At 57.0% G+C, this 26,937-nt stretch overlaps 2 protein-coding genes across 3 annotated transcripts in view; one reads left to right on the top strand and one right to left on the bottom strand.

The window, feature by feature from the left end:
- The window catches only part of TCFL5 (transcription factor like 5), an 11,551-nt gene extending 7,100 nt beyond the window's left edge, over positions 1-4,451 (top strand). For both annotated transcript variants that reach the window (XM_087819223.1, XM_016202501.2), the window contains exon 6: positions 3,681-4,451. In XM_087819223.1, the coding sequence (XP_087675349.1) occupies positions 3,681-3,803 (123 nt within the window). In that variant the 3' untranslated portion in view covers positions 3,804-4,451. The remainder of the gene's footprint in view (positions 1-3,680) is intronic.
- COL9A3 (collagen type IX alpha 3 chain) lies at positions 4,449-26,937 on the bottom strand. Its single transcript, XM_016202486.2, has 32 exons — positions 25,562-26,937; positions 24,962-25,030; positions 23,738-23,773; positions 23,034-23,105; positions 22,341-22,394; positions 21,282-21,317; positions 20,990-21,013; positions 20,692-20,745; positions 20,304-20,357; positions 19,973-20,014; positions 18,797-18,853; positions 18,412-18,465; positions 17,768-17,821; positions 17,429-17,482; positions 16,981-17,034; positions 16,526-16,579; positions 15,790-15,843; positions 14,773-14,826; positions 14,622-14,675; positions 14,375-14,419; positions 14,214-14,267; positions 14,079-14,132; positions 13,546-13,599; positions 13,351-13,422; positions 12,364-12,399; positions 11,837-11,881; positions 10,251-10,283; positions 9,931-10,077; positions 9,782-9,836; positions 9,182-9,364; positions 6,101-6,178; positions 4,449-5,242 (listed from the first exon to the last, which is right to left on the bottom strand). The coding sequence occupies exons 1-32, from the start codon at positions 25,919-25,921 to the stop codon at positions 5,052-5,054; spliced, it is 2,337 nt and encodes a 778-aa protein (XP_016057972.2). The 5' UTR covers positions 25,922-26,937; the 3' UTR covers positions 4,449-5,051.

Raw genomic sequence — 26,937 nt, 5'->3', positions numbered from 1 at the left:
AAATATCCTCAGGTGAGGATTTAAAACAAAACAAAAGGCCTAACCTGTTTGGTTCAGTGGTTAGAATGACAGCCTGTGGGCAGAAGGGTCCCAGCCAGGTTCAGTTCCGTCTGAGGGCACGCACCTCGGTTGCAGGCCCAACCCCCAGGTCAGGGCACGTGCGGGAGGCAACCCATCGATGTGTCTCTCTCACATTGAAGTTTCTCTCGTCTCTCCCTTCTGCTCTCTCTGAAAAGCAATGGAAAAAACATCCTCAGGTGAGGATTAAAATAATAAAATAAAATCAATAAAAAACATATCCTCTGGTGAGGACCTACAAGCTCAGCTAGGCTGTACTGAGAGTTGCTTTTCCCCTTGTCTGTGTCCCGTGAGCTTCACGCTCCTCCACCTTCCTGATTTTTATTGTCTGTTTAATTGCGTTTTCAATTGATGCTTCTGTCGGATTTCCTCTAATGGGATCATTTATGGTTGTTTGTCATGTGATTACTCTAATGCTATTTGTTAGAGGTAGACTACTAGGTTACTTTAATAAAATAAAGCTTTTATATTTTTAAAATGACTTAATGTTTGGTTCTGTGTACGTATTTGAAAATTATTAATAGAATTCATTAAAGTACGATGAAGACGTTACAACAGCAAACACCTTGTTAACTATGCACACACACACTCTGAGATTAGATAGGTTAGTAACTTATGGGCATTATATTTTATGGATATTATGCTTCCTGGATATTTCTTTTCTTTTTTTGTAATCCTCGCTTGATATTTATTCTGTTGCTTTTCAGAGAGAGTAGAAGGGAGGAGGGATGGAGGGGGGAAGGGGAGAGAGAGAGAGAAACATTGATGTGAGAGACACACATTGATTGGTTGCCTCCCACACGTGCCCAGCCCAGGGCAGGGATCGAACCTGCAGCCGAGGAACATGCCCTTGACCAGAATGGAACTCTCAACCCTTCGGTGCGTGGGCTGATGCTCTAACCACGGAGCCACACCACCCAGGGCAATGTCCTGGATATTTCTGAAATTTCATTACATTGAACTTGTAGATTGTTTCTGTGTTGGATCATAGGACCCATGGAGAAATGGGCTGAAGTGACGTCAGTTAGCAATTTGGGTGAATTAGGGTTCAAACAGCCTAAACACACGTGGGCGTCAGTGTTTCTCAGTAACTTGCCCTCCCACTTGCAGAATATAGTACATGAGAGTCTGAAGTGATTTTCCTTAGTTATTTTAGTACACTTTTTAAAAAATTTTTAAATCTTTTATTGATTTGAGAGAGAGGAAAGGAGAGGGAGAGATAGAAACATCAATGATGAGAGAGTCATTGATTGACTGCCTCCTGCATGCCCCCGACTGGGAATCGAGCCCGCAACCTGGGCATGTGCCCTGACTGGGAATCGAACCCCGATCGCCTGGATCCTAGGTCGCCGCTCAACTGCTGAGCCACGCCCAGCCGGGCAGTACACATTTTATTCCACAAACCTTTCCTGCTCTAAGCAGGCTTCTGCTCAGTCAGACTTTTGAGTAAGACGGAGGCTGGCCATCCCCAGCATCTTGAGGAGGGGACACTGCCATGTGGATCCTGCTGCAGCAGGAGTCTGAAGCCTGGTGTCCACAGCCTGGAAGGGCCAGGCCACAGCGACACAATCTGATTGATGCTTTGCTGTGTGAGGAACCTGGACTCTGGGAAGGAGAGGTCGGGGCGGGAGTGAAGGTGAAGATCCTGGTCAGGGGACCGCAGAGCAGCTCACCGAGACTGCCGGGCACCGCAGTGGGAGCCAGAGGCTTGTGCTCGCTGGGATGTGGGACATGCTTGAGGAGGGTGGGATCAGGGAGCACTCAGGGTTCTGGATTGAGCCACTGAGTGGACCGGGAGGAACGGTGGGCAGGCGGAACCCACACTGTTTCAGACGTGCGGGTGTTCAGTGCCCAGGACGACTGGCGGGTCTGGAGCGAGTGGGTTCTTGTCAGCAAGTAGGTACTTGGCTTTTTGTCATTTTTCTGATGAGCCTACAGCACAGCAAATGCCTTGCATGTTACTGAGCTGACACTCACATTTGCTGGACGACTTCAAAGACAGTTTCCAACGTGACCTTTCCCCACTGAATGGCTCCGCTGTGTGTCCTAAAGTTCTCCTCCCTCACCCCAGGCCGTGTCATGCCTTGCATTGATTGTAGTTCTCTGATGTTTAATATTCATGTGTCCCCAAAATGTTTTTTAAATGACTCAGCTGTTTTTTCTAAACTGATGGCTAGCCATGGATTTTGCATTTGGTTATGTCCTTTGGTCTCTAACTGCAATGGTCTCTCCAGTTAGTCATTGCATCGAGGTGTCTGGAGAATTCTGCATTTAGATGGCTCACGTTTATTTATGGCAGTTTTAAACGTGATGCAATTTCAGACTCAAATGACAAGAGTAGGACTGAGAGCCCCTCGTGTGCCTTCCCAGCTTCACCCAGAGCTGCTGGTTGTTGGGGTTTTGCCCTATTTACTCTGCCCTGCACAATGTCTCTGTATTTTTCTGAACCATTTGATAGTGAGTTGCAGACAAGCCACCACTTTGCATCTGATACTTCTGTGTGTGTTTCAACTAGAACACAGTGGTCAGAGGCAGGACGTTTAGCACAAACAGTGTTTCCTGTAGTTCAGAGCAACGTTCATACTTTGCCTGTTGTGCTGGGGGTGTCCCTACTCAGAATCCAGTCCAGGGTTACTGGGCTCCCAAGGCTGTGACTCATCCCTGCCCCTCTGCTGTGCCCTCTCTGATTCCACCTGCAGAGTGTTTAATGGGGACAGAGTGTCAGTTTGGAGTAATGAAAAACTTGGAAGGTGGCATGATTAACATTGTGAATGTACTTAATATCTGAATTGCACACTTACCAGTGGTTAAAATGGCAAATTTTATGTTATATATATTTTGCCACAATAAAAAATATACAACCCCAGATTTAATTGTGTAAGAATGCTATGCTTAAAAAAAGTATGGAAATTCATATGGTTACACAACAGTGTGAATGTACTTAATGCATCTGAATTGCACACTTACAGGTGGTTACAATGATAAAGTTCATGCTGTCTATATTTTACCACAATAAAATAACAAATGTAAATATGGCTGCTTTTTAAGCTTTAAGATGGCTTTACGATCTGGCCAGGCATTTTGAGAAGCTGTTGGAAAACTAGATAAAAATACATGTCTGCCCTGGCTGGTGTGGCTCAGTAGTTGGAACATCGGCCCGAGCACCAAAGGGTTGTGAGTTCGATTTCCGATCAAGGGAGAGTGCCTGGGCTGCAGGCTCGATCCCCAGCCTTGGTCGGGTGCTTGTGGGAGGTGACCAGCTGATGTGTCTCTGTCACATTGCTTTTTCTCTTTCTCTTTCCCCCTTCCCTCCCCCCTCTCTCCTTTCCACTCTTTCTAAAAATCAGTGGAAAAGATATCCTCCGGTGAGGATTAACAGCAGCAAAACCATGTCAGTGTTACTATATGAGAAAAGCGTTTGAATCCCTATTTTCCTCATAGATAGACTCCTTACAAGATGTGACGTAAGTTTGTGAATGGCACCCAAATTTAACTGTATGTTTTGAAGTAGTTTAGCTCTTACTTTCAACCTTTTGAGTTTTTGAATACAGTAGTTTTCATGTCTATGAATTGGTACACTAATGATCTTTTCTCAACTTTAGGAATTTGAGAGTGTGTTTTGTGGTAAAACTGGCAGGAGGCTAAAGTTGACCAGACCAGACTCCCTGGTGACATGTCCCTCGCAGGAGAGTCTACAGAGCAGCCCTGCCATGGAGATCAAGTGAGCGGACTGGACACTGATTCCTGGGAAGCAAACAGCCTCCACCCGGCCCATCAGTGTGTCCACAGCCCCAGAGCTTTGCGCCATCAACTCTCAAGGGACATGACTCAAGTTGGGACTCCATTGGGGACTTTGAAAGCACATTTTGTAAAAATACTTATCTAGAACAAAATATAAAACAAAATATTTGTCCATTAATGTCCCCTTAGACCATTGGGGATGCAGACATCGTGACAATTTGTAAGTAATTTTTCAATTATCTGCCTGATTCCATCATGTTTTCTTAACATGATAACTTAAAAAATTAACACCCTTTGTAATTTCTTTAGTCTTACAAGGTACACTGCTTTTTGCTTATTTTATTACATTTAAAGATGCCCCCTTAGCAATTGGAAAAGTCAGAATGTCCTTCACTAGAAGTAGTTTGGAAATTTATTTCATTGTTTATCGCTTCCCCTGGCCACGACCCGTCTCACGGAGGGCAGTGCGGAACACAGCCCGTTGGACCCTTTTGCTAGAAAATTCCCAGAGACATCTGTTGAAGCTCCTTTGGTCCGTAGGTGAGATGTTGTCACAGTGGCTGCTCGGTGGCCTCATTTTCACACCGAGAGTCGTTACTTTCTGTGTAATAAACTGTATTGTTTGGAACTGAGTTTTTCAAACAAGTGGCTTTATTTATCACAACAGGTAATACCGATAGGGTTAGTGCAATACAAAGTCACCTCTAATAAATACTGTTGGTCGGAGACAGTTAGAAGTTTGTACACCAGAGAAGCAGGTGGGCACAAGAGAAGCAGGTGTGGAAGGCACGGTAATGAAATCCTTTATTTTTTTGTTACATTGTGGCCAGTCATGAATCTGAAAATTTATCATTTTATTGGGATTATACTTTAGTCTTTACATAAATGCCATGTGAACAAGTTGCTAAATTTTCTCGTGGGCTTGTACAAACTGTGTGCACATCCGTGTCCTTCCTGGTGATACGGCACAGGGCCCATGGCCGAGGTCTGACGTTACAGCTGGGCCGGCTGCTGTAGACACAAGACAGGACTTCCCAGCAGCTGCTGAAGGATGCTCGTGGGGACCAGGTGCCCGGGCACCACCATCGAGGATGCAGGGGACAGGCCAGCAAGGCCTTGCTGGATGTCCAGTGCAGTGTGTCATCCCCTTGGTAAGGGGTGCTGCTGGTCCCCGGTGTCCCTCCAGAACCCACTGCTGCAGTCGTCATCTCTCTTACTTCCTAGGTGGTGGTTTAGGAGCTTCTAGGACCTGACTTTTCTCCGCCCCCGCCCATCACAGCTCCTTGGCAGGCTGAGGTGTCACAGATGCCAGGGGTTCCCTGAGCACCAACAGTGCCAGGAAGGCCAGGGTCTCCAGGCAGCCCGGGCTCGCCATGGGCCCCGTCTTGGCCATCTTTGCCAACGCCAGGCACGCCTTGCGGTCCTTGAGATGAGGAAGGTAAGTGTAGACATGGTGAGACCCAACAGCAGTGGCACTTCCATCTGTCCCACAGGCCACCCCACCCTCTGTGTTACTGGCTTTTCTCCTAACTCTGGAGGCCAACGGAGGACAGCCCAGGCTTGCAGAACTGAAGGGCACAGCCCGGGGGGCGGGGAGGACAGTGTCTCAGAGGCTCAGACTCGAGAGGAGTGAATTGTCGTGGAAGGAGTGAGTGGTGAGGATGCTCGGTGAGGGATGGACAGGGGGAGCCAACAAGGACCCTCTACCTGGGTGGGCACCTGAGTGGGGATGGCAGGTGAAGGCAGGTCAGCAGAGGAGAAGCCAGGAGCCTGGGGTGCGGCCTCTAGGGCCAGGAGCGGAGACGCGTGGGGGGAGTCCCTGCTTCCTCGTGGTGTGGACTCCCAGGATGTGAGTGCAGAAGACAGTGACCCCAGACAGTCCCCCATAACTATGGTTGGGGTGGGGCATGGCGAGGCTGGCCTTTGCTGGGGACATCTCTTACATTTGACATTAGAATTTAAACATTCAGGATTCTTGTGGGTCAATTAAGAGAAAATTCTGTTAGAATTTACCTGAAATGGATACTAGTGGCTTTAGTTAAATGGAATGTAACCAAGTCTACTTAACTAAAGCAGACGGGGACATGTTTACTGGCCAACCGTTCACGTGTTGAAGCGGCTGTCAGAACAGTCACCAACCTTGCCTCTGAGAAGGCTCCGGCAGAGAAAAGTCCTTTCATCAGATACTGAGACGCCTTCACCCAGCACTGCCCTGTGCAGAGTTAGGGAGCTGGGAAAAGGTGCCCAGAAACGGAAGCGGTTAAAGACAGTGGCCTCGTACCTTGGAGCCCCTGGTCTCCATCGGGCCCGTCCAGACCCACGCCAGCCGAGCCTTTGTCTCCTCTGTCCCCCTGGTTTCCTGTCAAAGGGATTTGACAAGTGTGTGTTTAGACTATGGAAGGCTTTGGGGCAGCATCGCAAACCACCCGGTGCCTGAGACCTGGCTCTCCACTGACGTGAGCCACACACACTGGCCCACGCAGCACTCGGCTCTGACATGCGAACCCAGCCGTGTGAGTGGCCACCTCTCATGGTGTTTCCGTTTTGTTCAGAAATACTTCTGCCTGTCACACAGCTGAGTGTCCCTATTTTCAACGTGGCGTCTGGCCCACGAGCTGCGCAGAGGTATTTTTAAATATCCCTCTAATTGTGAGATCCCAGCCTCCCACCTCCCGCTGGCTCTGGCCTTCGTGTCATCGAGGTCTCCCGACAGGAGGCCCATCTGTCAGCCTGCGCTTCGTGTGCAGTTAGACACGCAACTTGTTCTGCAGTCACGTTCCTGGTAAGTGGGGCCTCGTGTCGATACAGTGACCCTCAGGCAGGCAGCTTGGTGAGGGGGGCTGTCCGCCTGATGGTAAGAGACCAACCCCAGCCCCCCCAGTGGAGTTTGTCAGTAAACCTTCCAATCTTGTCACCTCTGCATTGGTGAGCAGCGGGGGCCCTCGTTACACACAGGCCATCAGCACTGCTGGTGGGAACGGCCTCCCTGTAGGGCAAGTTGAGTCCTGCCGTGTCACTGACCTGTGTCCCCCGGGGGTGGTTGGGCGGCGAGCTCAGCGTGACAGTGGCTCCCACCTGAGGACTATCCCCAGTTAATGTCACAGTCACCCTCAGGCACCCATCCTCGTGCTGGTTCTGAGGGGTGATGCCATCTGCCAGCCTGCCCTGGACAAAGGCCCATCGGGCAGGAAGCGGGAAGATGCGGCCCGACCCACGTGACTGTGTGGAGGCCTTCACGTTAGTGCTGTCACACTTTCTCTGAGAGAACCAGCAAAGGTGGTGAATTCTGTGAATTCTACTTTTGAATGTTATTTTCAAAAGTCATAAAGCATTTGGGTCCCTGTGTAAAGAAAGCCCTGTCTGGTCTGACGCCCAGAGACACTGGCACAGTCTCCAAACACCATGGAGGGTTTGGGCGTTAATTCAGGTCCATTGTCGCCCCGGGACAAGAAAAGGAACTTGACATGTTTGTCCTCTAGTGTTGAAATTGCTCAACCTCTAAGTCATCTTTCAGAAGCAAAATTATTTGATCAATAAGTTGGAAGCAACTGGAATCCTGAGTTTTAAGTTCTTAACTTGGGCCATGAGGGTACCAGACTGGCTGCAGGCCACCTGTGCTGGCAGAATTAGCATTTAAGACAAAATAAGTGTTAAAGGCCATTTGGGAAAAGGTTACTGTCCAGTAGCTCCCAAGGCTGGTGCCCGCAAGTCCCGGGGCCCCTTTTGTGTCTGGGCACCGAGCGCCCTGTGATGTCCAGTGATGGGACCACCGCATGGGGTCACAGCAGGGTGCATCTGGGATTTTACCTCCTTTCTAAATTTTGTTTCCTAGTAAGTTTTTGCCTTTATTTTTAATCCTCACCAAGGATATTTTTCCATTGCCTTTCAGAGAGAGTGGAAGGGAGAGGGAGACATCAATGGGAGAGACACATTGACTGGTTGCTTCCCGCACGTGCCCCAGCTGGGGCTGGGGATCAAGCCTGCCACCGAGGTATGTGCCCTTGGCTGGAATCGAACCCGGGACCCTTCAGTCTGCAAGATGACACTCTATCCACTGAGCCAAACCAACCAGGGCAAAAGTTTCGCCTTTTGCAACAGTGACGTTTGTATTTTCATGAAGATGCATGCTATGAAGTATAAAGGGGCCCTGCCTATTCACCCCCCACATTTTAGCAACCCCTGCTCCCCAAAAAGTTGTTCTGGTATTGGAGAAAAACACTTTTTAAAAATGTAGCTGGGCGAAGGACCTGAATAGACACTTCTCCAAAGAGGACACACAGATGCCAAGAGACACATGAGAAAATGCTCCACATCGCTGATCATCAGAGATGCAAATTAAACCCACAATGAGGTGTCACCTCACACCTGTCAGAATGGCTCCATGCTGGCGAGGGTGTGGGGAAGGGGAACCCGGTGCCCTGCTGGTGGGAATGCAGACTGGGGCAGCCACTGTGGAAAACAGTGTGGAGTTTCCTCAAAAAATCAAAAATGGAGCTGCCGTTTGACCCAGGGATCCCACTTCTAGGAATATATCCTAAGAATCCTGAAACACTAACCAGGAAGAATATATGCACCCCTATGTCCATAGCAGTGCAGTTTACAATAGCTAAGATCTGGAAACAGCCCAAGTGCCCATCAGTAGGTGATGGATAAAAGCTGTAGGACATTCACACCATGGACACTACGTAGCTGTGAAGAAGAGGGACCTCGTACCCTTTGGGACAGTGTGGAGGGACCTGGAGAATATTATGCTGAGTGAAATAAGCCAGGCAGAGAAAGGCAAACATCACATGATCTCGCTTATACGTGGAATCTAAAGAACTTAATAAACTGATGAACAGAATAGATTCAGTGACATGGAAGCATGGATCAGACTGACGAATGTCAGAGGGACGGAGGAGGGTGGGTGGAGGGGGAGAGAGTAACCAAAGAACTTATATGCATATATGCACAGCCCAAGGACACGGACAATGGTGGGGAGAGGGACTGGGGAGGGGATGGGACGGGGTGGAACAGGTCACTGGGGAGAAAAGGGGACATCTGTAATATTTTAAACAAAAAAAAAATTTTTTTTAATGTAGCAATGGAGGAATAAAGAATTCACTGAGCTGGGCCCAAGATGGTTTCTAGCTACAGCTCAGCCCTTCAGAGCGTTGTCGGGGGTGGACAGAGGAAGGGGAGCGTGCTGGGGACCCCGAGGCCAGTCAAGGCCAGAACATCCACTGGCTCGTGTCCAGGTAACTTCGGGTCCCAGAGTTCCCCCGGGTCTTCCCTCCCTTGTCCCCTCCGAGGGGACATCTCTGTGGAGGGGAGGAAGGTCTGGGGTTCCACTTGGAGCTGTGGTGGGGCTGCCTGTACTCACCTCTGGGTCCGGGGTCTCCCAGCTCTCCGGTGGGACCACGATATCCAGGGGGGCCCCGAGCACCGGGGTGACCAATGGAGCCTGGGGGCCCAGGGGGACCTGGGGGGCCAGCCAGTCCAGGCCGACCGATGGATCCCGGCGCTAATGGCTTCCGCAGGTGAGCAGCTAACTGTGCGATTTGTTCTTTGGGAACAAAGACGGAGCAGTGATTGAGGGGTCACCACAGTGTCCTGTGTAAAGCATGGAGCAGCTACACTGCCTCTCAGAAGGAAGTTTATCAACTGAAAATGGCTTTTGCTGCTTGGAGCTGTGACAAATGCCATCCGCTTTCTTCCCCGTGCCTGAGAGCTAATCACTGGCTGGAAGGACAGTCTTGTTTTCTTTGAGCTCCTTAAACATCCCATGGGTTGGAGTGGCCGGGTAGCCACTTGGTCCGTCAAAGCAAAAGGGCACAGCTACGTGTCCCTTGTAACTTTTGTTCAGGGGGCACTCAGAACATGCCGTGTGCCAGGCATGGTGTGCCCTGCAGGGGGCCCCCGAGAACCGTGGGGGTCAGTGAGGGGTGGAGTGGGGTGGGGTGGGGAGGCGGCCGGCACTTACCACTGACCATGCCCCCACACAGCTCCCTGATGCGTTGCTCACTGGCTGCCTTCCCCTGAAATTCACCCCAAAGTTGGTCAGTCCGTGGGGGCACGCTGGCATCTCACTGACGCCCCCGACTACCACACCCTGAGAGGAAGGACACATACTGGGACTCCAGGTTTCCCGGTGATGCCAGGCATGCCTTGTATGCCCTGGAAGCCCACGGGCCCGGGGGGGCCCGGGACGCCCTCTACGCCACTGGTGCCGTTGGGACCCTGGATGCCTTTTGGGCCCAGCTCCCCTCGATTGCCGGGCTGGGGAGAGACAGCAGGAACTGGTGGGTTGGGGCAGCCACCCCACAGCTGCCACCCAACTTCCGAAAGGAACAAGCATTTATGACGTGCAGCTGGCCTGGGGCCCTGCGGTGGCCCAGGAGGCCAGTGGGTTTCTTTGCAGTTTGTCATTGGACCGTCGGGCAGCCACTCACCTCTCCTTTGGGTCCAACAGGTCCACTGGGTCCCTGCAAGAGAGAAGTTGAGCATTTTAATGACTCACCTGTTATTATTTGGGTGGGAACTAGTTGCCAAGGAATTGACCCGGCACGTTATTAGTGAGGAAATAAAGTCAGATCAGCCACGAAACTGCTGTGTGATTGGCGAAATGTTACTCCCTCTATTCTAGGTTCAGTTTGAGGGAGGGAGAAAGAAACATCTATGTAAGAGGGAAACATCAATTGGCTGCCTCCCATGTGCCCCAGCTGGGGATTGAACCCACAGCCTGGGCACGTACCCTGATTAGGAATCAGACCTGTGACCCTTCAGTGCTCAGCATAACGCTCCAACCAACTGAGCCACACTGGCCAGGGCCAGGTTCAGTTTTTATATCACTCAGATTGTATTATATCTACTGATGTTTCCTGAACTTCATTCCCTAGAGGTGTGTTGGTCGCTGTACAGTACCTTCTCACATACACCCTCACTTGTTCCCACTCTGTTTCTATTGTCACCCAGGTGCCCAGGCCTCTGTGCCTCAAGCCCTTTCCCCAGCTGAGTCCTCAGGCGGCCGCCTACCTAGGTGTAACTGGGTACACAGTTCCAACCAGATATCCAAATGGCCGTCTAGGTGACAGCCCAGACTCCATGGTCTGCGCCCCTTGAGGCCAGAAGGGAGACCAGGAGCAAGGCTTTCAGCTCACACAGCCTGAGCACAGCTGGGGAGGGGGAGCTTTCCCAGCTTGAAGGCACTGCCCACCTGTCGGATGAATGGGCGTTGGGTTCCCAGGGCCCCATGTGTCAAGGTTGTCTAGGAATTCACCACAATGAACATACACACACACCTGAGACTATCTGGGCTGGAGATGTAAAAAGTTTGCACTGGGGTGCTGGCTGGTGTGGCTCAGTTGGTTGGAGTGTTGTCCTGTGCACCAAAAGGTTGCAGGTTTGATTCCCAGTCAGGGCACATGCCCGGTTCCGGGCTCTATCTCCAGTAGGGGGCATGAAGGAGGCGGCCGATGGATCCCTGTTTTGCTCTCACATCACATCAATGTTTCTCTCCCTCTCCCTTCCTCTCTAAAAATCAATACAAAACCTTAGGGGAAAAAAAGTTTGCACTGGGCGTGAGGCTCGACCAGAGACACAAGGATGCCGAATGAGCCACTTCAGTCTCACCCAGAGGAAAGGCTCAATGCAGAACTAGGAACCCTGGCCTGTGGGAGCCAGCGAGACCCTTTAAGCTCTAGGACGCTCCTGCGGTCACTTCCAGGACATGAGTCTGTTGATGAGCGGAGGGCTTGACTGTAGCCCTAACCTCCACTCTAGCTCAGCAGAAGGGGAGTTTTCTTTTGTTAAAACTCAGCTGCGACTAGTTCACTCCAAAGGCCACATTTGGAGCCCCTTGTAGGCAGCATCACTGCAGGAGGACAGGCCTGTGGTCACCTCTCCCCCCAGGACAGCAGAGGATGGGCAGTGGCCTGCCTTGCTGACCCAGCTCGGCGTTTCTCATCCTTCCTCGACCACAGCTGTGGCCAGACTGTTCCGGTTGTTACAACAGTGAGGCCGACGTGAGCACACTCACCAGTTCGCCTTTGTCCCCGGGAAGACCATCGGAACCAGCGATACCCTGAAAGGACACCCGAAGTTAAAGGGCTGTTCGCACTGAAGCTGCTCCCACACCTCAGGGGCCTGGGGCCCGAGAGCCAGGCAGACACCAGCTGTTGACATGAAGAGGCTTTTCTCCCCAGGAGATTGTTCTAGGTCCCAGGCCTGGAGGTGAGAGCACCAGCGGGGCCTCGGGCTCCAGGGAGGAAAGTGCTGCCTGGAAAAGGGGGCTGATCCCAGACCTGCCCCTGTCCCTGTCCCAGACCAGCAGGGAACACACCCTCCCCAAGGGTCCCAGGAGGCAGCCAGTGATGTGGGGGTGGGGCTGGCCACCCTGTCCCAGGTCTGGCTCTGAGGCTGGGTGCCCAGAGCTGTCGTCACCGCTGGGAGGGAGCGAGAAGCGTGTGAGAGCAAAAGACAAAGACGGGAGGGAAATGAAGCCAGTTGCTGCGGGGAGTTCAGAGCCGGGGAGCTTGCATCTGGCCCTATTGCCCAGCAGCTCACCTGGTCTCCCTTAGGGCCTGTGGCTCCTCCCGGGCCCTGCGCAGAGAGAGGGCTCAGCATTAGAATCAGGGAGCCGAAGGTGTGTGCTCCCTCCCCGGTCGATTGCTCAGTCCCAAGGCCAGGCTCAGGTGCATCTCCCCTGGGTGTCTCAGAATCTTCCTGTGGAACCGCTTGTCGCTTAGGGGTTCCGCAGCATCGCACTACTGTTTAACAGGTGTCTCTAAACCTGGAAGGTGCAGGGACCTTCACACCCGCAGTCCTGGGCTGACTTCAGTGTTGGGATTGCTGACTCAAAGGCGCCAGAACTTGTGACATTGAGGCCCTCTGGGAACTTTGAGGCTTTCCCTGAAGCATTAACATACAAATGGTCCATGTGCTCAGTCAGCAGTGTGAGAACCAAGGACACCAAGTGGGAGCCTGCCCATGACTGTGGCGACTGCAGGCGAGGGTGTGTGCAGGCTCACAGCTGGCCTCAACCTCCACCCACTCAGAGGCCCTGGCGTTGTTGGACCTCCCGACCTCTGGAACTTTCCCCTGGAGGCTCATGAAGGGCCTGTTATCCCCACCACAAGCCAGTGGTTTCCATGTCTCCCCTCCCCCCAACACATCTCAGATAATGGCTCCTGGGCCTCCCGGCTGCAGCAATGTCTGGAGGCAGGTGAGGCCTTCCTAAGGCCTTGAGTACACGTCTGAAGAGCCCACAGAGTGGAGCAGGGGTGGGCAGCCGAGGCCAGCCTCCTCCCAGAGGTCCTTCAGGCACCTGGTCACCTGGGGGCCACCAGCCAGCCTAGGGACGTCTGTGCCCCCACTGTCATGGACAACAGGGACCCCCACAGTGAACCGACTGGCTGTCACAAGACCACTAGGAAAGTCTGGAAAAGTTAGATGCAGTGACAGCCACAGCAGTTTAAAGGATGCTTATTGTAGAGCAAAGGGTCACTGTTCCCAGTGAATGATCAGGACACCCTTGCTGGGACAGCCACTCACCCGGTCGCCCACGCCGCCACGGAGGCCTTGGGGGCCAGGCAGGCCGGGGTCCCCCATGCTGCCCTTCCAGCCCTACAGACAAAAAACAGCTGGTCAGCACCCACAGGGAGCCCAGCAGGACCCCTCCCCGCCCAGCTGGCCCACCTGGGCTCACTGGGCACAAACCCTGGCCCCAGACCCCCAGACCTCACCCACCTGGAAGCCTCGGATGCCAGGGGCCCCAGCAGGGCCTTGTGGGCCAAGAGCCCCCTGAAATCAGAAGGAAAGTGAGTCCAGCTCTGCCTCCCAGGGGCTGGGAAGACACAGGAGCTGGGCCCCAGCCATTAGGCCCAATTGTGGAGGGACAGAGGTGGGGGTGTCCTAGGAGGTAGTTGGGCAGTCCCAGAGGCCAGGTCAGTCACACCCTGGGACCTCACACATCAGCCAGCCTTGGTGCCCAGGCCTCTGGGCACTGTGGCTGGGTCATCGTTTTCTCCACACGTGGTGGTAACCCACGGCTTGGAGCTCTTCCACAGCACCTCCCGGGGCTGAGGCTTGGTGTCATGGCTTTGTTCCCTCAGCACGGACGTCTCAAGGGCAGGACAGCTCAGACCTGGCCCTCACCACCTCCTGGGACTCATGGGCTCAGCCCCTTGGTGCATCCCAAACACCACCACAGCCCACACAGAAACGGGGTCATGTGGTGGTGGCTCCACACCAGTCCCCACCCACGCTCGTTCCCCACTCACCGCTGAGCCCCTGTGGCCGGCCTCGCCTCGCTCCCCGGGCACGCCTACGTCTCCCTGCGAATGGGGACGGGGAGGGGGGAGGGTGTCAGCAGGGTCTGTGCTCTCGGGGTGGGTGTGAGGGCTGTGGATACTCACCGGGATGCCAGGCTCTCCTAGGGGGCCGGCCTCGCCCAGCTCTCCGGCTCTGCCCTGCACAGAGGGGAACCCTGAGTGCATGGTCACAGCCCTCTTTTCAAGACCCTGGGCTGGCCTCCCCTCCCCTCCCAGCCCCCCACCCCGAGAAAGAAGCCACTTACCAGTTCTCCCTTCTCACCCTTGGACCCCGCTCTTCCAGGGAGACCCTGCAGGACAGGGGTCAGGGGTCATAACTGCCAAGTCCACAGGAGAGCACATGGGCCAGAGGCAGAGCACCCCCAAAGGGTGAGGGGCTCTTTTTTGCAGAGGCCCCTGTGTGAGCCCGTCAGGGACTCATAGGAGACAACCCCGTCCTAGGAGCACCCACTGCACAGTCCCCAGGCCCTGTTGGGAGCCCCACGCACTCACCGGCAGCCCGTTGGGGCCTTTCTCTCCTGGGGCACCATTGCGACCAGCCTCTCCCTGTGGAAAATTTGGAGGTGATGGGGTGCTGAGGCCTAGGAGGCTGAACTCCCCACAGATCCCTCCTCCCCTGCAGGCTAACTGGCCAAGTACCAACCTTTTCGCCATCCAGTCCTGGCACGCCATCCCGGCCATCCTTGCCCGGCATGCCCTGGGGATAGGCAATGGGATGAGGCATGGCAGGTGGCATGCCCCCCACTACCCCCCCTTCCTAGTCCCGTCGCCTTCCAGGCCATCTGCTTGGGTAGTTCCCATCTCCCCGCACTGACTGTGCCTCCTGGGCCAGCGGACGTGAACCAGTCTCACAGCTCAGTGGCCACAGGTTAGTAACCTGTGCCACCCTCAGACTACCCAGGTGTGGGGTGTGGCAGGTGCGGGTGGAGAGGACACGCCCTGATCTCATCAAGCACCTGCGGGACCACTTGCCACCCTCCACCTCTGCTCAGACTCCTCACAGTCCCTAGAGGAGTCCTGTCTTACAGATGGAGAAACTGAGGCTTGGGAGCCAGGATTTGGGCGCAAGCTTGTCTGATCCCACACTCTTGACTAATTTGGAACTGAAGACGCAGCCAAGTCCTGGGAAGGTGGCTGGGCGGCAGCGTCTCTCTCGTTCACCGCCCTCAGCCCGGTCTCCCCACCCCCTATTCAGAGGGGAACACCAGGATCTGTCCTCTGGGATGGGTGGGGAGGGGCCCAGAGGGTCTGGGTTGAGTGTGGACACATAGCAGGGACAAGGGGGCATGGGTACAGAGAGTGGGTGTCCCACACCTGTGTTTGCTGGTCCTACCCACCCACATCTCATGTGTCTCCAATTACAGACAAGCTCAACCAAACACCCTCTCCTTGGTTGGATGGACACAGAGTTTGAGGCTCCATGAAAATGAAAATGAGACTGTTCAGCCACTACTACGTGTTTCCAGAGGATGACAGGGGAGCGTTAACCCAGTGAGGGCCACATGCGCCTGGAGCCTGGGGGATACAGGTGCAGGACACAGGTGTGGATGACAGCAAGTGTTGTGTTGGCCGAGAGCAACAGCAATGCAAGGGCAGGACAGCTGGCTCCATGTAGGGACACCAGCGTCTGCCCTGTGCTATGGCTGCTGCAGGGACTTACTGGCTCTCCAACCAGCCCCGCCACTCCAGGGACTCCTTTGGGACCAGGTCTGCCCTAGAAGACAGGAGAGTCACTGTAGTTGGAACAGTGAGGAACGTCCCTCCCAGGTTATCTCACTAGTTCCTCAGCGGCCTCGAGGGGGCTGTATACCTGGCCCCCAGGTGTTGTTCTTGGGCGGAGGAGACAGCTGCACTGGCCAATCCCAGTGCAGGGCCCTGTGTTTGGGCCCTGTGGACACTGCAGCATTGGGAGGCCAGGCTCAGTCCAGGAAAGAACTGGTTAGCGTCTGCAGGCAAGTGCCAGTTTGGGGACTGTCATTCACCTCTCCCCTTTACTTATGTTTGCTTAACTCAAGACTCGTTTGCTCTGTGCCATTTCATTTCCCAGCTGTACAACCCTGGCACAAGCCCAAGCACTACAGCCCAGGGACTCTCCATGAACGTGCATCCGTGGCCAGCATTTGCACCCAGGAGTCTGGTCCTATGGCCCAGCCCAATTGCTCCAGGGGAATGAAGGAGTTTGTCAGATGACAGCAGCTTCAAGAAGCCTCTGGGGAAATGAGGTGGAGGGCTCCCAGGCAGGCCAGGCCCCCACGTGCCCAGTGGGTCACCCCCATTCACCCCCAGGAAAGGGCAGCCACCCTGTGTCCCCAGCACGTGCTGTCCGTGTGCCCTCCCCATCACCGCAGGTCAGGCTCTTTCAGGGAAAGACCCAGAGGAGCAAGTTTCTCACTTACAAGGTCACCCTTGGGGCCACGGAACCCCTCTGGGCCCCTCTCGCCTCTGTCACCCTGAAATGACAAGGGGGGACAGGGACAGAGTTCACAACTCAAGCAGGTAGGAGAGTTAGACTGAGGTGTGACTGGCCGGGGTCAGCCCAGAAGTGGTCAAAGGTGGTAGCACGGATGCTGCTGAGGGTCGCAGAGGCCAGAAGGATGCTAACCACACCTCACTCTATGTTCAGAAAGACAGAGTGCAAATCTTTCACGAAGGACAGATAGAGTCCTTTGGTAAACTAGCCCCTAGGTGTGTAATGGGTACCTGCCCAGGTGTGTCCACACAACTGAACAGCTCAGCCCCGGGAAGGGCCAGCACAGCCCATAGGGCTGGGGAGGCGTCTCAGTGGGAAGGGAGGAGGGAACAGAGAGCCTGGGCCTGCATGGGCTGCCCTCCACCCCAGACTCACACATACCGCTTTCCCAGGGGCTCCTGGGATCCCGGGGGGTCCTCGGAACCCGATGGGACCCTGTGGAGAAGAGGGGGCATCTGGGCCTCACTTCTGAGCCCGGCCAGCATCCCACAGAGGACCCTGCTCCATCTGGAGAGGTCGTGCCTCAAGCACCACACCCCCAGCACCCCTGCAGGCCCCTCCTTAGTTAGCCGGCCAGGGGTCCCCAAACCCCCCCCATTTGCCAATGCCTGCCTCCTGTCCCATCCCCCTGCACCTGGGCACAGAAGCCTTCACAGCCCCAGCTTTGGGGACAACTGAGGGAAGGGAGGCCCAGAGCAAGCCTTGGCAAGTCACAAGGCCCACCTGTGGCCACTGGTGAGTCTGGAGGTGGCCCCCCAACCACCTGGGCTGATGTTGGGCTGGCCTACAACCCCCCACGGTGTGGGCAGGTGGGCACTGGTGGACTTACCCGGTCCCCGGGGGGCCCGAGCGGCCCTGGCAGTCCTCGGAGCCCCCGAGGGCCCTATTGGGAGAGAGTTGGAGATGCAGGGCCCAGGCCACAGCCCCCTAGGATTGCATGCCCCACCCTGGGAGCCACTGAGGGGCCCTGGTGGCTTCCCTAGAAGCCCTCAGTTCAAGCCCTGGAGGAGGCGGGACCATAAACCCCTGGGATTAGCAGCCTGAGATGCAGGGCCCCAGACATGTTCCTGTTGTGGGTGTTGGTGGACAGTCCCCTGCAGCCTCAAGCTGTCCAAGGGGCTCCCATCCGGCATTGTCGTCACCCCTGTCCAGCCCCTCTCCAACTCACCTGCAGTCCCACTGTGCCAGGGATGCCAGCGGGCCCAGGGGGGCCAGGGTCACCCTGTAGGGAAGGCGGAGAAAGTGATGGTACCAGAGTGGGGTCAGCCCTAAGCTCTCGCAGCCCCTTCCCATGCCTGCCAGCCCCGCCCCCCACACTGGCCCTCCTCCAGAGAAGTGGAGCCATATCCCGTGGCTTCTGTTCCATCCAGGTTTCCCGCTGTTCCCAGGTACTTCCTCCTGGCTGGGGTGGGTCTCCACTGCTACCCACATGGCAATCTGGCCACTCCCGCCATACTGGAGGGCACCCAGCCCCACTCCCAGCTTGATGTCCTCCATGGGCAGAGGGTAGCAGGGACTGCTAGGGGACACGTCAAGCTAAAGCCAACCTTCTCTGGCCACCAGTGGGGCCCGCCCAAGCTGGCTGGGGTGGGAGTGGGTCTATCCAGAGATCCTGTCCCAAATCACCTGGTTCTGGGCAGCCAGGCCCGCTGGGGAGGTGTGCATAGTGCCACTCAATCAGGGCACACCCTGGATGCCACCAGCACCCAATCATTCACCTCACCACACTGCCACAGTCCCAGCCATCCTGCCCCAAGTGCCCTCCACGCCAGCTGTCAGCACCTGAGCGGGCACCCACCATCACCCAAGTACCTTCTCGCCACTCTTGCCGACTTCTCCTTGCTCCCCTTTGTAGCCGGTGGGTCCCTGAAAGCCAGTGGTGGGTGACGAGTCACAGCCTGACCCCCAAGCAGCCCTGAACCAAGGGCCCATGGAGAGCCAGCCCAGGCGGGGACAGGCCTGGTCATAAGGGCACGGCTGCACCGGGGAAGGGGGGTGGGGGGCTGACCATGCCAGCTCTCTCAGCGACCATGGGTCAGCAGGGTTGATGCGGGAGACAGAGCAAGGCCTCCAGACAGGGTGGGAGGCCAGCCCCGCCTTCTGGACCCCCATCTCCCCCCATGTAGGGGCTAGGCTACCTCCTGTGGGGTATGAAGGTGGGCTTGGATCTGAGTCATCCCGTGGCCACACTACTCACCTTGAACCCTGGCATTCCTGGGGGGCCAGGGGGCCCTGGGGGGCAGATGGCTGGGCACTGTTGGAAAACAGAGTGGTCAGAGCCCTCCCAGACAACAAGGTCCCATGGCAGCTCTGAGCAGGGCTCCAACACCGAACTCAGCACGCAGGGGCCCTGAGAGGGGCCATTGCAAATGTGAAGGCCCACACAGGGCTTATTCAGGGTTGGCTGCAGGCTCTGAGGAGCTGGACCGCGGCTGCCAGGCCCCGGGGCCTCCTCCTCGCAGCCCGGCTCCAATTTCTCAGCCTCAGTGCGGGCGCCGCAGGTTCAAGGCAAGCTATTCAGTGAGTGTCTGCTGGCCTCACAAAGGAGCCTTCATCTGAGGCCTGGCCCCCGCAGGGAACGTTGGGGCGCACAAATGTGCTTCAGGAGGAAGCATGTGTTCCTTGGGCACAGACTGGATGCTCCATGTTGGGGGGGGGGCCGGGGGGAAGTGTGAGGCTTCTAGATCATTCCATGGCTGATCTGGCATGGAGCCGGGGCCCTGGATCTCGGCCCCAGTGTCTGGGCAGACCCATCAGGGGCTCAGCCATTGTCTTCATTCTGGAAGATGCCCCCTCCCTCTGGGACACGGGTTGGTGTGAGAACAGCTGGCAGACAGCACCAGAGGGTGAGCCAGCTCCCCCAGTTTTCCTGTCAGGAGCACAAGCTGCTCCTGGCAAAGGCCAGATAATGACCTGGTCCAGCTGCACTGGGCGGAGACACAGATCTGGCCGCCCCAGCCTCAGTCTCCCCTTTTACACAAGTGATGAGGCTCAAAGGCCAAGATAACAGTGAGTCCCAGACTCTAGTCCAGAACCTTCTGCAATGGCACATTCTGTCTGCAGCACCCAGTGCCACTGACCTTGGCCAGGTGCAGCCCAGGGCCTTAGAAGTGTGGCTGAGCCGAGGAGCTGGACTGTTTGCAATTGGATTTTGCCTAATTTGTATTCTCACTGCTGTGTGTGGCCCGTGCAGGGCTGGACTGGTGGCAGGGTGGGGTGGGGAGGGCATGGGGCGGCTGTACCTGGACCCCTTCCTGCCTTCCTGCAGGGAGGGAACAGGCTGATTTCTCAGTCGGGTCTCTGAGGCAGGTGTTCGAGCCAGAGCCCCCTCCCACCAAGACAGGCACCCCAGCGCCCTTCACAGACTGCGCACCTGAAGGTCAGTAGCGCCTTCGGGGAGGACCCCTGGGTGACCCTGGAACAGAGATGGCTAACTGTGACACTGCCCACCCACCCTTCTCCACCCTCCCCACACCCACCACCCAGCAGGGGCCTGGGACCTTTCCCCCCATTTGGCCAGAGCTGAGAGCTGCTGGCCTGTCTGCAGGGCACATGACAATGACAGAAACCACCTGCCTCGGGCCAGAGTCCTGACTGTCACCAAGTCTCTGCTTCAGTCCTGGAGCGTGGGCGTGGGGGAAGGGGAGGGGCACTTGAGGACTGAGGAGCCAAGCCCATCACATAGCCCTCTGCCCAGTACTTACAGGGGGTCCAGGAGGTCCTGGAGGGCCAGGCAGGCCTGGGAGTCCAGAGGGCCCCTGGAGGATATTATGACTTAGGTGGCGCAAGACCAGCCCCCGCCTGAGGTGAGGTGACCAGCTACTCCCAGAGAGAAACCTCTCCAGATTGTGTCCTTGGGGGGCTGCACCCAGCTCTGCCTACCTCCCCCTGCCCCCCTACCTGGGCCTTGTTCTAGTGTCTGTGGTCCTGAGGTCGGGCTTCCATCGAGAGAGGGAAGGGGGGAGGGGAGGAGGGGGAAGGGAGGGAAAAGGGGGGGTGGGAGGTTGGGAAGCCCCCGGTGGTTGGATGTGGGAGTCCTGGCAAGCAAGACTCCTGTTCCCAGCAGTGGGAAGGTCTGGGGCAGCCACTCACCGGGGGGCCCCGGAGGCCGAGTCCTCCTGGGAGCCCGCTGATTCCTGCCTCTCCCTGGGGGTAAAGAAGTGAGAGGTAGGAGTCTGCACCCAAGGGCTCCGGGAAGCCAGGGGAGTTTAGAACCCACTCCAGGACCCCCACATAGGGCCAATCTGCCCTCTCTGAAGAGACGGAGACTCTATGCGGGTGGTCCCCCACAGAAGCCGCACCCCAGCCCTGGTTGGGGACCTGGCAGCCAGGTTGGCTCTGGGGTGGTGCACATGCTTGGCTGGGGGCCATGAGGGTTGTTGGTACTCACAGGGGGTCCAGGGAGGCCTTTGCCCTGCAAAGCCAAGCATGGGGTCAGAGCTTGCTGGGGACAGGATGGATGTGCCCAGCACCCCACTCATCCCCCAGCCAACCCGATGGGTGTGCGGAAGAGCGCCTCAGGGAGTTTCGGTGCAGGAGAGCCCCCCACCCCCCGCCACCCTTCCACCTTGGGGAGGGAGGACCCAGCCCAGAGGGGCTGCAGAGGAGAGGGCCTGGGGACCTCACCCTGGTTGGACCCTCCAGCTCCTCAGACTCCCACCAGGAGCAGAGAGAGTACTTACCCCAAGCCCCGGTGGCCCCGGGGGCCCCAGACTTCCCTGCGGAAGAAAATCAGGTATCAGGGTTGGTCTGGGCCCAGTTACCTCCTCCTCTGTAAACGTGTTCCCCTCCCTCCCAAATCCATCTTATGGCTCCTCTGAGGAGGGACCCCATTTTACAGAAGACTGGGAGGGGGGACCTCTGATACCCGAGTAGCCTGGGATTGTCCTTCAGGAAGCCCTCAGTTAACCAGCCTCAGAGGTCCCTGAGACCTCCACCTCGGCCCGCAGGAGGGAGCCCGGAACCTCGGGTATCCAGGCCCTGTGTGCCCACGTGGCCACACCAGTCCTATAGCCCAGCGTCCGGAAGACATAGTACTTGCCCTGAAGGCCACTCTCCTCCTGTGTCCCCACCCACCCGAGGCTCCCTGCAGAGCCTGGAGCTCACCTACCCCTCCCTCCATCCACCTGGGCACTAAAGGACCCACTGGCCACAGCTGCCACTCTTGCCCTTGTTCCCACACTCCTGCAACCAAGTCTACAAGGCAGGGCTGTGCTCTCGTGTCCCTCACATGGCCTCCTGGCCCTCTACATCCCAGGGCTGGGTGGACAGTCACTTTCACAAGGGGGAAGGGGACAGTCTCTTCCTGAAGAGGCCGGTCAGTTAGGGAGTGGGCTTCAGGAAATGATGGTCAGACTTAGGGCATGGTGTTGGTGACCATGGGCCTCTTGGGTGGGCAGAGGGACAGGAGTGGGGGTTCACCCACAGAGAAGGGCACAAGGGGTCAGTCACCCTCCAATCCTATCAGCCTCCCCAACACGGTCTGAATGCAGGACAACTCTGACTAGAGGTGGTTGTGGAATGGGGAGGGCACCACGGGGGCCTGTCCACTTGCCACCCTATGTCCCCCTGCCCTTCTGCACCCCCTGTAAGTTGGGGCCCCACCATCCCAGTCATGGCAGCTGCCCACAGAGCCTCCAGCCCCAAGGCCCTGTGGGCGGAGGGTGCTCAACTTGGCCACCCTGGCTCTGTCCTCTCCCCTGAGCTGAACTGAAGCTGCTTCGCATGGTGCTGGCACTTACCCGTTCTCCAGGGGCGCCCTTGGGTCCAGGCGGTCCTTCCCTACCGGTCAGACCCTGGGGAGGGAGGTGAAGAGCTTGAGGGGTCACAAAGAAAGGAAGTGCCCCCTCCTGTGTTCAGGGGACCAACAAGCCACGAGCCTTCCCTAACTAAACTGAGTCCAGAGGGGCCAAGAAGACCCTCAGCCTGGCGATTTCCTGTCCTGGCTGCCCACTGTCCACCTGGGCGTCCAGAGCCACTGGGGAGCCACGGAGGCAGCCAGTGGAAAGCCAGTGCTCGGAGCTCATGTTGGAGTTGGCAGGAGAGTCCGCTTCTCAGACCTGTCCAGTCCTCAGAAGTCCTGTGGTCTTGGGGCAAGGCCGTGGGCCCCTGATGCACGGCTGGGGCTCAAGAGGCCTGGGTAATGGGTGTTTGTTCCCAGATAAGCAAGAGCTGGTGGGACTTTCACCTACACTGCCAGACTGGGCTCTGGGGTAAAGGCCGAGGGGGCTCTGGTGGGACATCGGGACTCTGGCTGTCTTGTTTGAACAGGCCCAACTGGAGAGAAGCAATTAACCCTGACTCCTGTGCTGGGGAGGAAACCGCCAGGCCTGGAGGGGACTGGGGGCTCGGGGGGTAAGGAGAGGGAGTTCATGGGAGGGGGCTCACAGGAGTGGGGAGGAGGGGGCGCCCTGGGGCGGCCCAGGCATACTCACATCCACGCCAGGCAGCCCCGGCAGCCCGGCCTCTCCTGGTTTCCCAGGCTTCCCTGCAGCCCCTTTCGGTCCCTATGGGGGAAGGGCAGAGGTGTGAGGAAGGGTCCAGCGGAGAGCCTGGGCCTTCATTAAGAAATCAAATGTTTTCCAGCCAGGTCACCACCCCGCAATCCAAGAGGGACTCCCGTCCACTGAGGCCCTGTGTCCTACAGATTTTACTCAGCTGGGGTCAGCTGCCTGCCCCTCACTGGCCCCAGGAGGGCTTCCCTCTCCAGCTGCCCCCTACCTTGGTTACATCTGCAGGACATCACCTGGACACTTCAGCCTCCCCAGCCAAGGGCTGGCTGTTCCTCTGTGGGACCCCCAGTGAGCCCAGGACCCTCAATTCCTGGGCCTGCAAAGCTCTGTGAGGGCTCAATTGCGGGACCTCTGGAGGGCCACCCTGCAGGGCTGTGTTCCTGGCCTGCCCAGGCACTGGCCCAAGAAAGCGTCAAAGCCAGAACTTCCCCAAGGACTCGCAGAGTCCTACATACACTCCCACCTCCTTCCTGGCTCAGCCCCTGCTCAGCCTCTGAGGCCTCTCCTTGGTGACCCAGGGCCCAGTGTGGTGGGAAAGGGTGTCAATGACCCCTCTGTTTTAGACCCATCCTCCCCTCCAGACTGAAAGGAGCCACCCTTCCCCCCACCACAGCCAGGACACTCACCGGGGGCCCAGGCAGACCCGGAGGACCAGCTTCTCCCTGTCAAGGGGGAGACACCTTTATGTGACCAAGGGTCCCCCAAAGACCCCGCCCCAGGGGAACAGCTGGGCCCCAGAGGCCCTGCCCCAGAAGACAAGATGGGAGCCCCTCACCCCCTCATCCACATCCAGGGGCACCTCCCCTCTAGGGCCAGGCATGGAGGCAAGCACTGGGGAGAAGGGTTAGCTGGACAGGCTGGGGCTCAGCCCTGATATGACCTACACAGCTTTTGGGGATCACTTTAAGGGCTCTGGGATACAACTCCCAGAAGTGAGGGGAATGCATCAGGAAGCCCTAGCCCTCCACTGGCCAGAAAAACGTCAGAAAGTGGTGTGGGTGACTGAGAGGCTTCCTGCCTCCACCTAGTCAGAGGGGGCAGCTCCAGACCTATAGAGGCCCAGGAAGGCAGCCCAGGGCTCCCCGCCACGGTCCCTAGGCCTAAAATCATTTAACCGAGTCTTCCAGGCCAGGTTTGACCTGAAAGTGTCCTCAGAAGGAATGATAGGTTTGGCCTGGGAGCCCTGGGGTGCCAGGTGCCCAGCCTGCTGGGAGAGGCATGGGGTCCAGGTTGAGGCGGAGGCTCAGGGCCACCTATGGCCAGGCAGGGCCTTGAGGACTCAGAGGAAGGCTGAGGACTGGTCATGGGGGCTTCACTTGTGGATAACATGGGTGAGGAGATGCTTTGGAAGGGGTCCTGCTTTTCGTGGAGGTGGCTGGATGCGGGGCCTTCACCCCAGATGGCCTTTGGGGGGCAGGCTGCAGGATTCCAGCTGCCTTCCTCTTGCTGGTCTGGGCACCTATTGGTGGTGAAGTGCAGGGCAAGGTGGCCCCCAGCAGCCCAACAAGACCCACGCAGAGGGCCCGGCTTTGTACCTCCATGCCAACCCCTAGAATACAGGAGCACAGGCCCCCCAGAGACCCAGACACACACCTCAGTGCCCACATTTTCAGTGCAAATACCATGCACTCTGGGGATGCGGTCCCCGTGGAGTGTGTCCCGAGTAGGAACAAGGATTGTCTCTGTCCCATTTCACACCCCCGAGGATGCTGGCTCGCCATGTGCTGTCACCCGGCCCTGGGAACGGGGATTCCCATTTTCTCTTCACCAGGCCTGGGCTTTGGGGAGGCTGGGGCTAGAGCTGGAACCCCACAGAACCCTCCCAGGCCCTTACCATGCCCCAAACTCACATCAATGCCATCCTTGCCAGGCTTCCCAGGTGGCCCTTGGGGACCAGGGGGGCCCCGAGGCCCCACTTTCTGAAATGGAGAAATGTTATTAGGCACTTGGGACACTTTCCCCCTCCCCCTCAAGATGGGTACCCTGTTGGCCCTCTGGTCAGCCTGACCCTTCTTCCTGGGTCCAGCAGCACTGGGGCCTGTCACAGGGCCCATGACCCTGGTTGGCCTCAGAGACAAACCCCCACCCTCCAGCCATGTCTGCTGCCTCATTTGTGCAGCCAGGAGGGGCTGTGCCCACTCCACAGGGAGCCTCGGGGAACAAAGGCCACATTGTGTGTCTTTGGTGGTGGCGGCAGCCCTGGCGGTGGCTGAACCCCAGCCTAGAGAGAACCAGGCAGCCTCCTGGGCTCATCCTGAGTGGGGGCTCAGCCTGGTGGCTGCGACAAGCCTGTCCTCATCCCAGGCTCATTCGATGTTTGACGGCTGGCCAGGGTGGCTGAGGTGGGGGGTCGTCCCCAGGTTGCACTGCTCAATGTCTGACATCAGAGCCCTAGACCCCCACCCCAGTTCACCAGTGCAAGCCCAGTTCTCCTGCAGCCCTGTGCTTACCTGTGCCTTGGTCATGGTCACGGTCACGGCCAGGAGCTGCCCGAGCAAGAGAAGGGCCAGAGTGAGGGCTCTGGCCATGGTTGCAAGAACTCTGAGTGGCTCGCTGGTGGCGGCAGCCAGGCTGAGGCTCTGAGGGTTGGGGCTTGGAGGGCGGGGCGGGCGTGGGCAGAGCGCCAGTTCCCGCCCCTCGGGCTGCGCACAAGCCCCCCATTCAGCAGGGCCCACCTGGGTGGGCGGGGGTTTGCATGTCGCCTGAGCCTCCCTCTCCAGCCGTGGGGAGGAAAAGGGGGAAGCAACCGGTGGCATTTTTTTGGTCAGCCTCTGAGTTAAAATTATCCTGGACTGGTGAGTTACACACATACACCTTTTAGCAAAAAAGAAAGACGCTCTTTTCTCCCCTGCTCCTCCCCCAGGGTGTGGAGACTCCCTCACTGAAGGGCTCCTTTGGGCAAGGGGCAGCTTTAGTCTGAGAAATGGGGCCCAGAAGCTGCCTACACTTGCCCCAGCCCTGAGTGGAATCCAGACTGCCCAAGACCCAGGAAGACCCTCTGAGAGGGTGAGGGTCCTGTCCCAGGGCCCAGACTGGCCCCCCACAGCCCGGTTCCTGCTATGGGCCCCACAATGGGCGAAAGTCTAGGGCCATGCCTGCTGGGCTGGGAACACCTCCCACCCCAGGGCCCTTACCCCAAACTTCATACTGGTCCATCCACATGAGCCACTGCTGGCAAAAACCAGACTGTCCCCTGGCACCCCTCACCCCAAGACTCTGGCAGAGGGGAAGGAGTCCTGGGGCCGGAGTGAAGCAGTGATGAGCAGGGACTCTAAGGCTGCAACAGGTGATCCATTTCTCACACGCCCTTGCCAGCTCAGGGGTCTCTGGATTTGGGCAAACTCTGATGATTCACCCTGGGAAGGGAAGGGGTAGCACCTGGGGCCAGGAGGCCTCCATGGCCACCCTAGGGGCCTCTCCAACATCCAGGTCACCTATAGGCCAACCCCCAGGAATCTGAACCTTCAGGGGTCATGGCACACCGTGTTGGCTTCATTTCCACAGGTGGGAACTCATGACTTTTGAGATTACTTGAATTTAAATGGGTGGATGAACCAGAAAGGGGAGCCTCAGGGAAGCACCTAGCTCCAAAGGACCTAGCTTCACTATTGGTCAGACGGCAGCTGGTCACACCCTCAAATGAGAGGGAGGGGTGTGAATTATAGCTGGAAGAGCCAAGAGGAGCTGGAAAAGTCTGAGCCATCCTAGAATGTCCTCAGAGACAGTAGCAGAGCTGGGGGAAAGCCACCCGCCCCCACCCAAGCCGAGGCAGAGTCTGAGGAGCAAGATTGGCCCCCCACCAGCTCCCCTCCTCAGTCCCTCCCAC

Source organism: Miniopterus natalensis, chromosome 7 (genome assembly GCF_054644295.1).
Source record: "Miniopterus natalensis isolate mMinNat1 chromosome 7, mMinNat1.hap1, whole genome shotgun sequence".
NCBI lineage: Eukaryota > Metazoa > Chordata > Mammalia > Chiroptera > Miniopteridae > Miniopterus > Miniopterus natalensis.
This window is presented reverse-complemented; position numbering and strand designations above follow the sequence as displayed.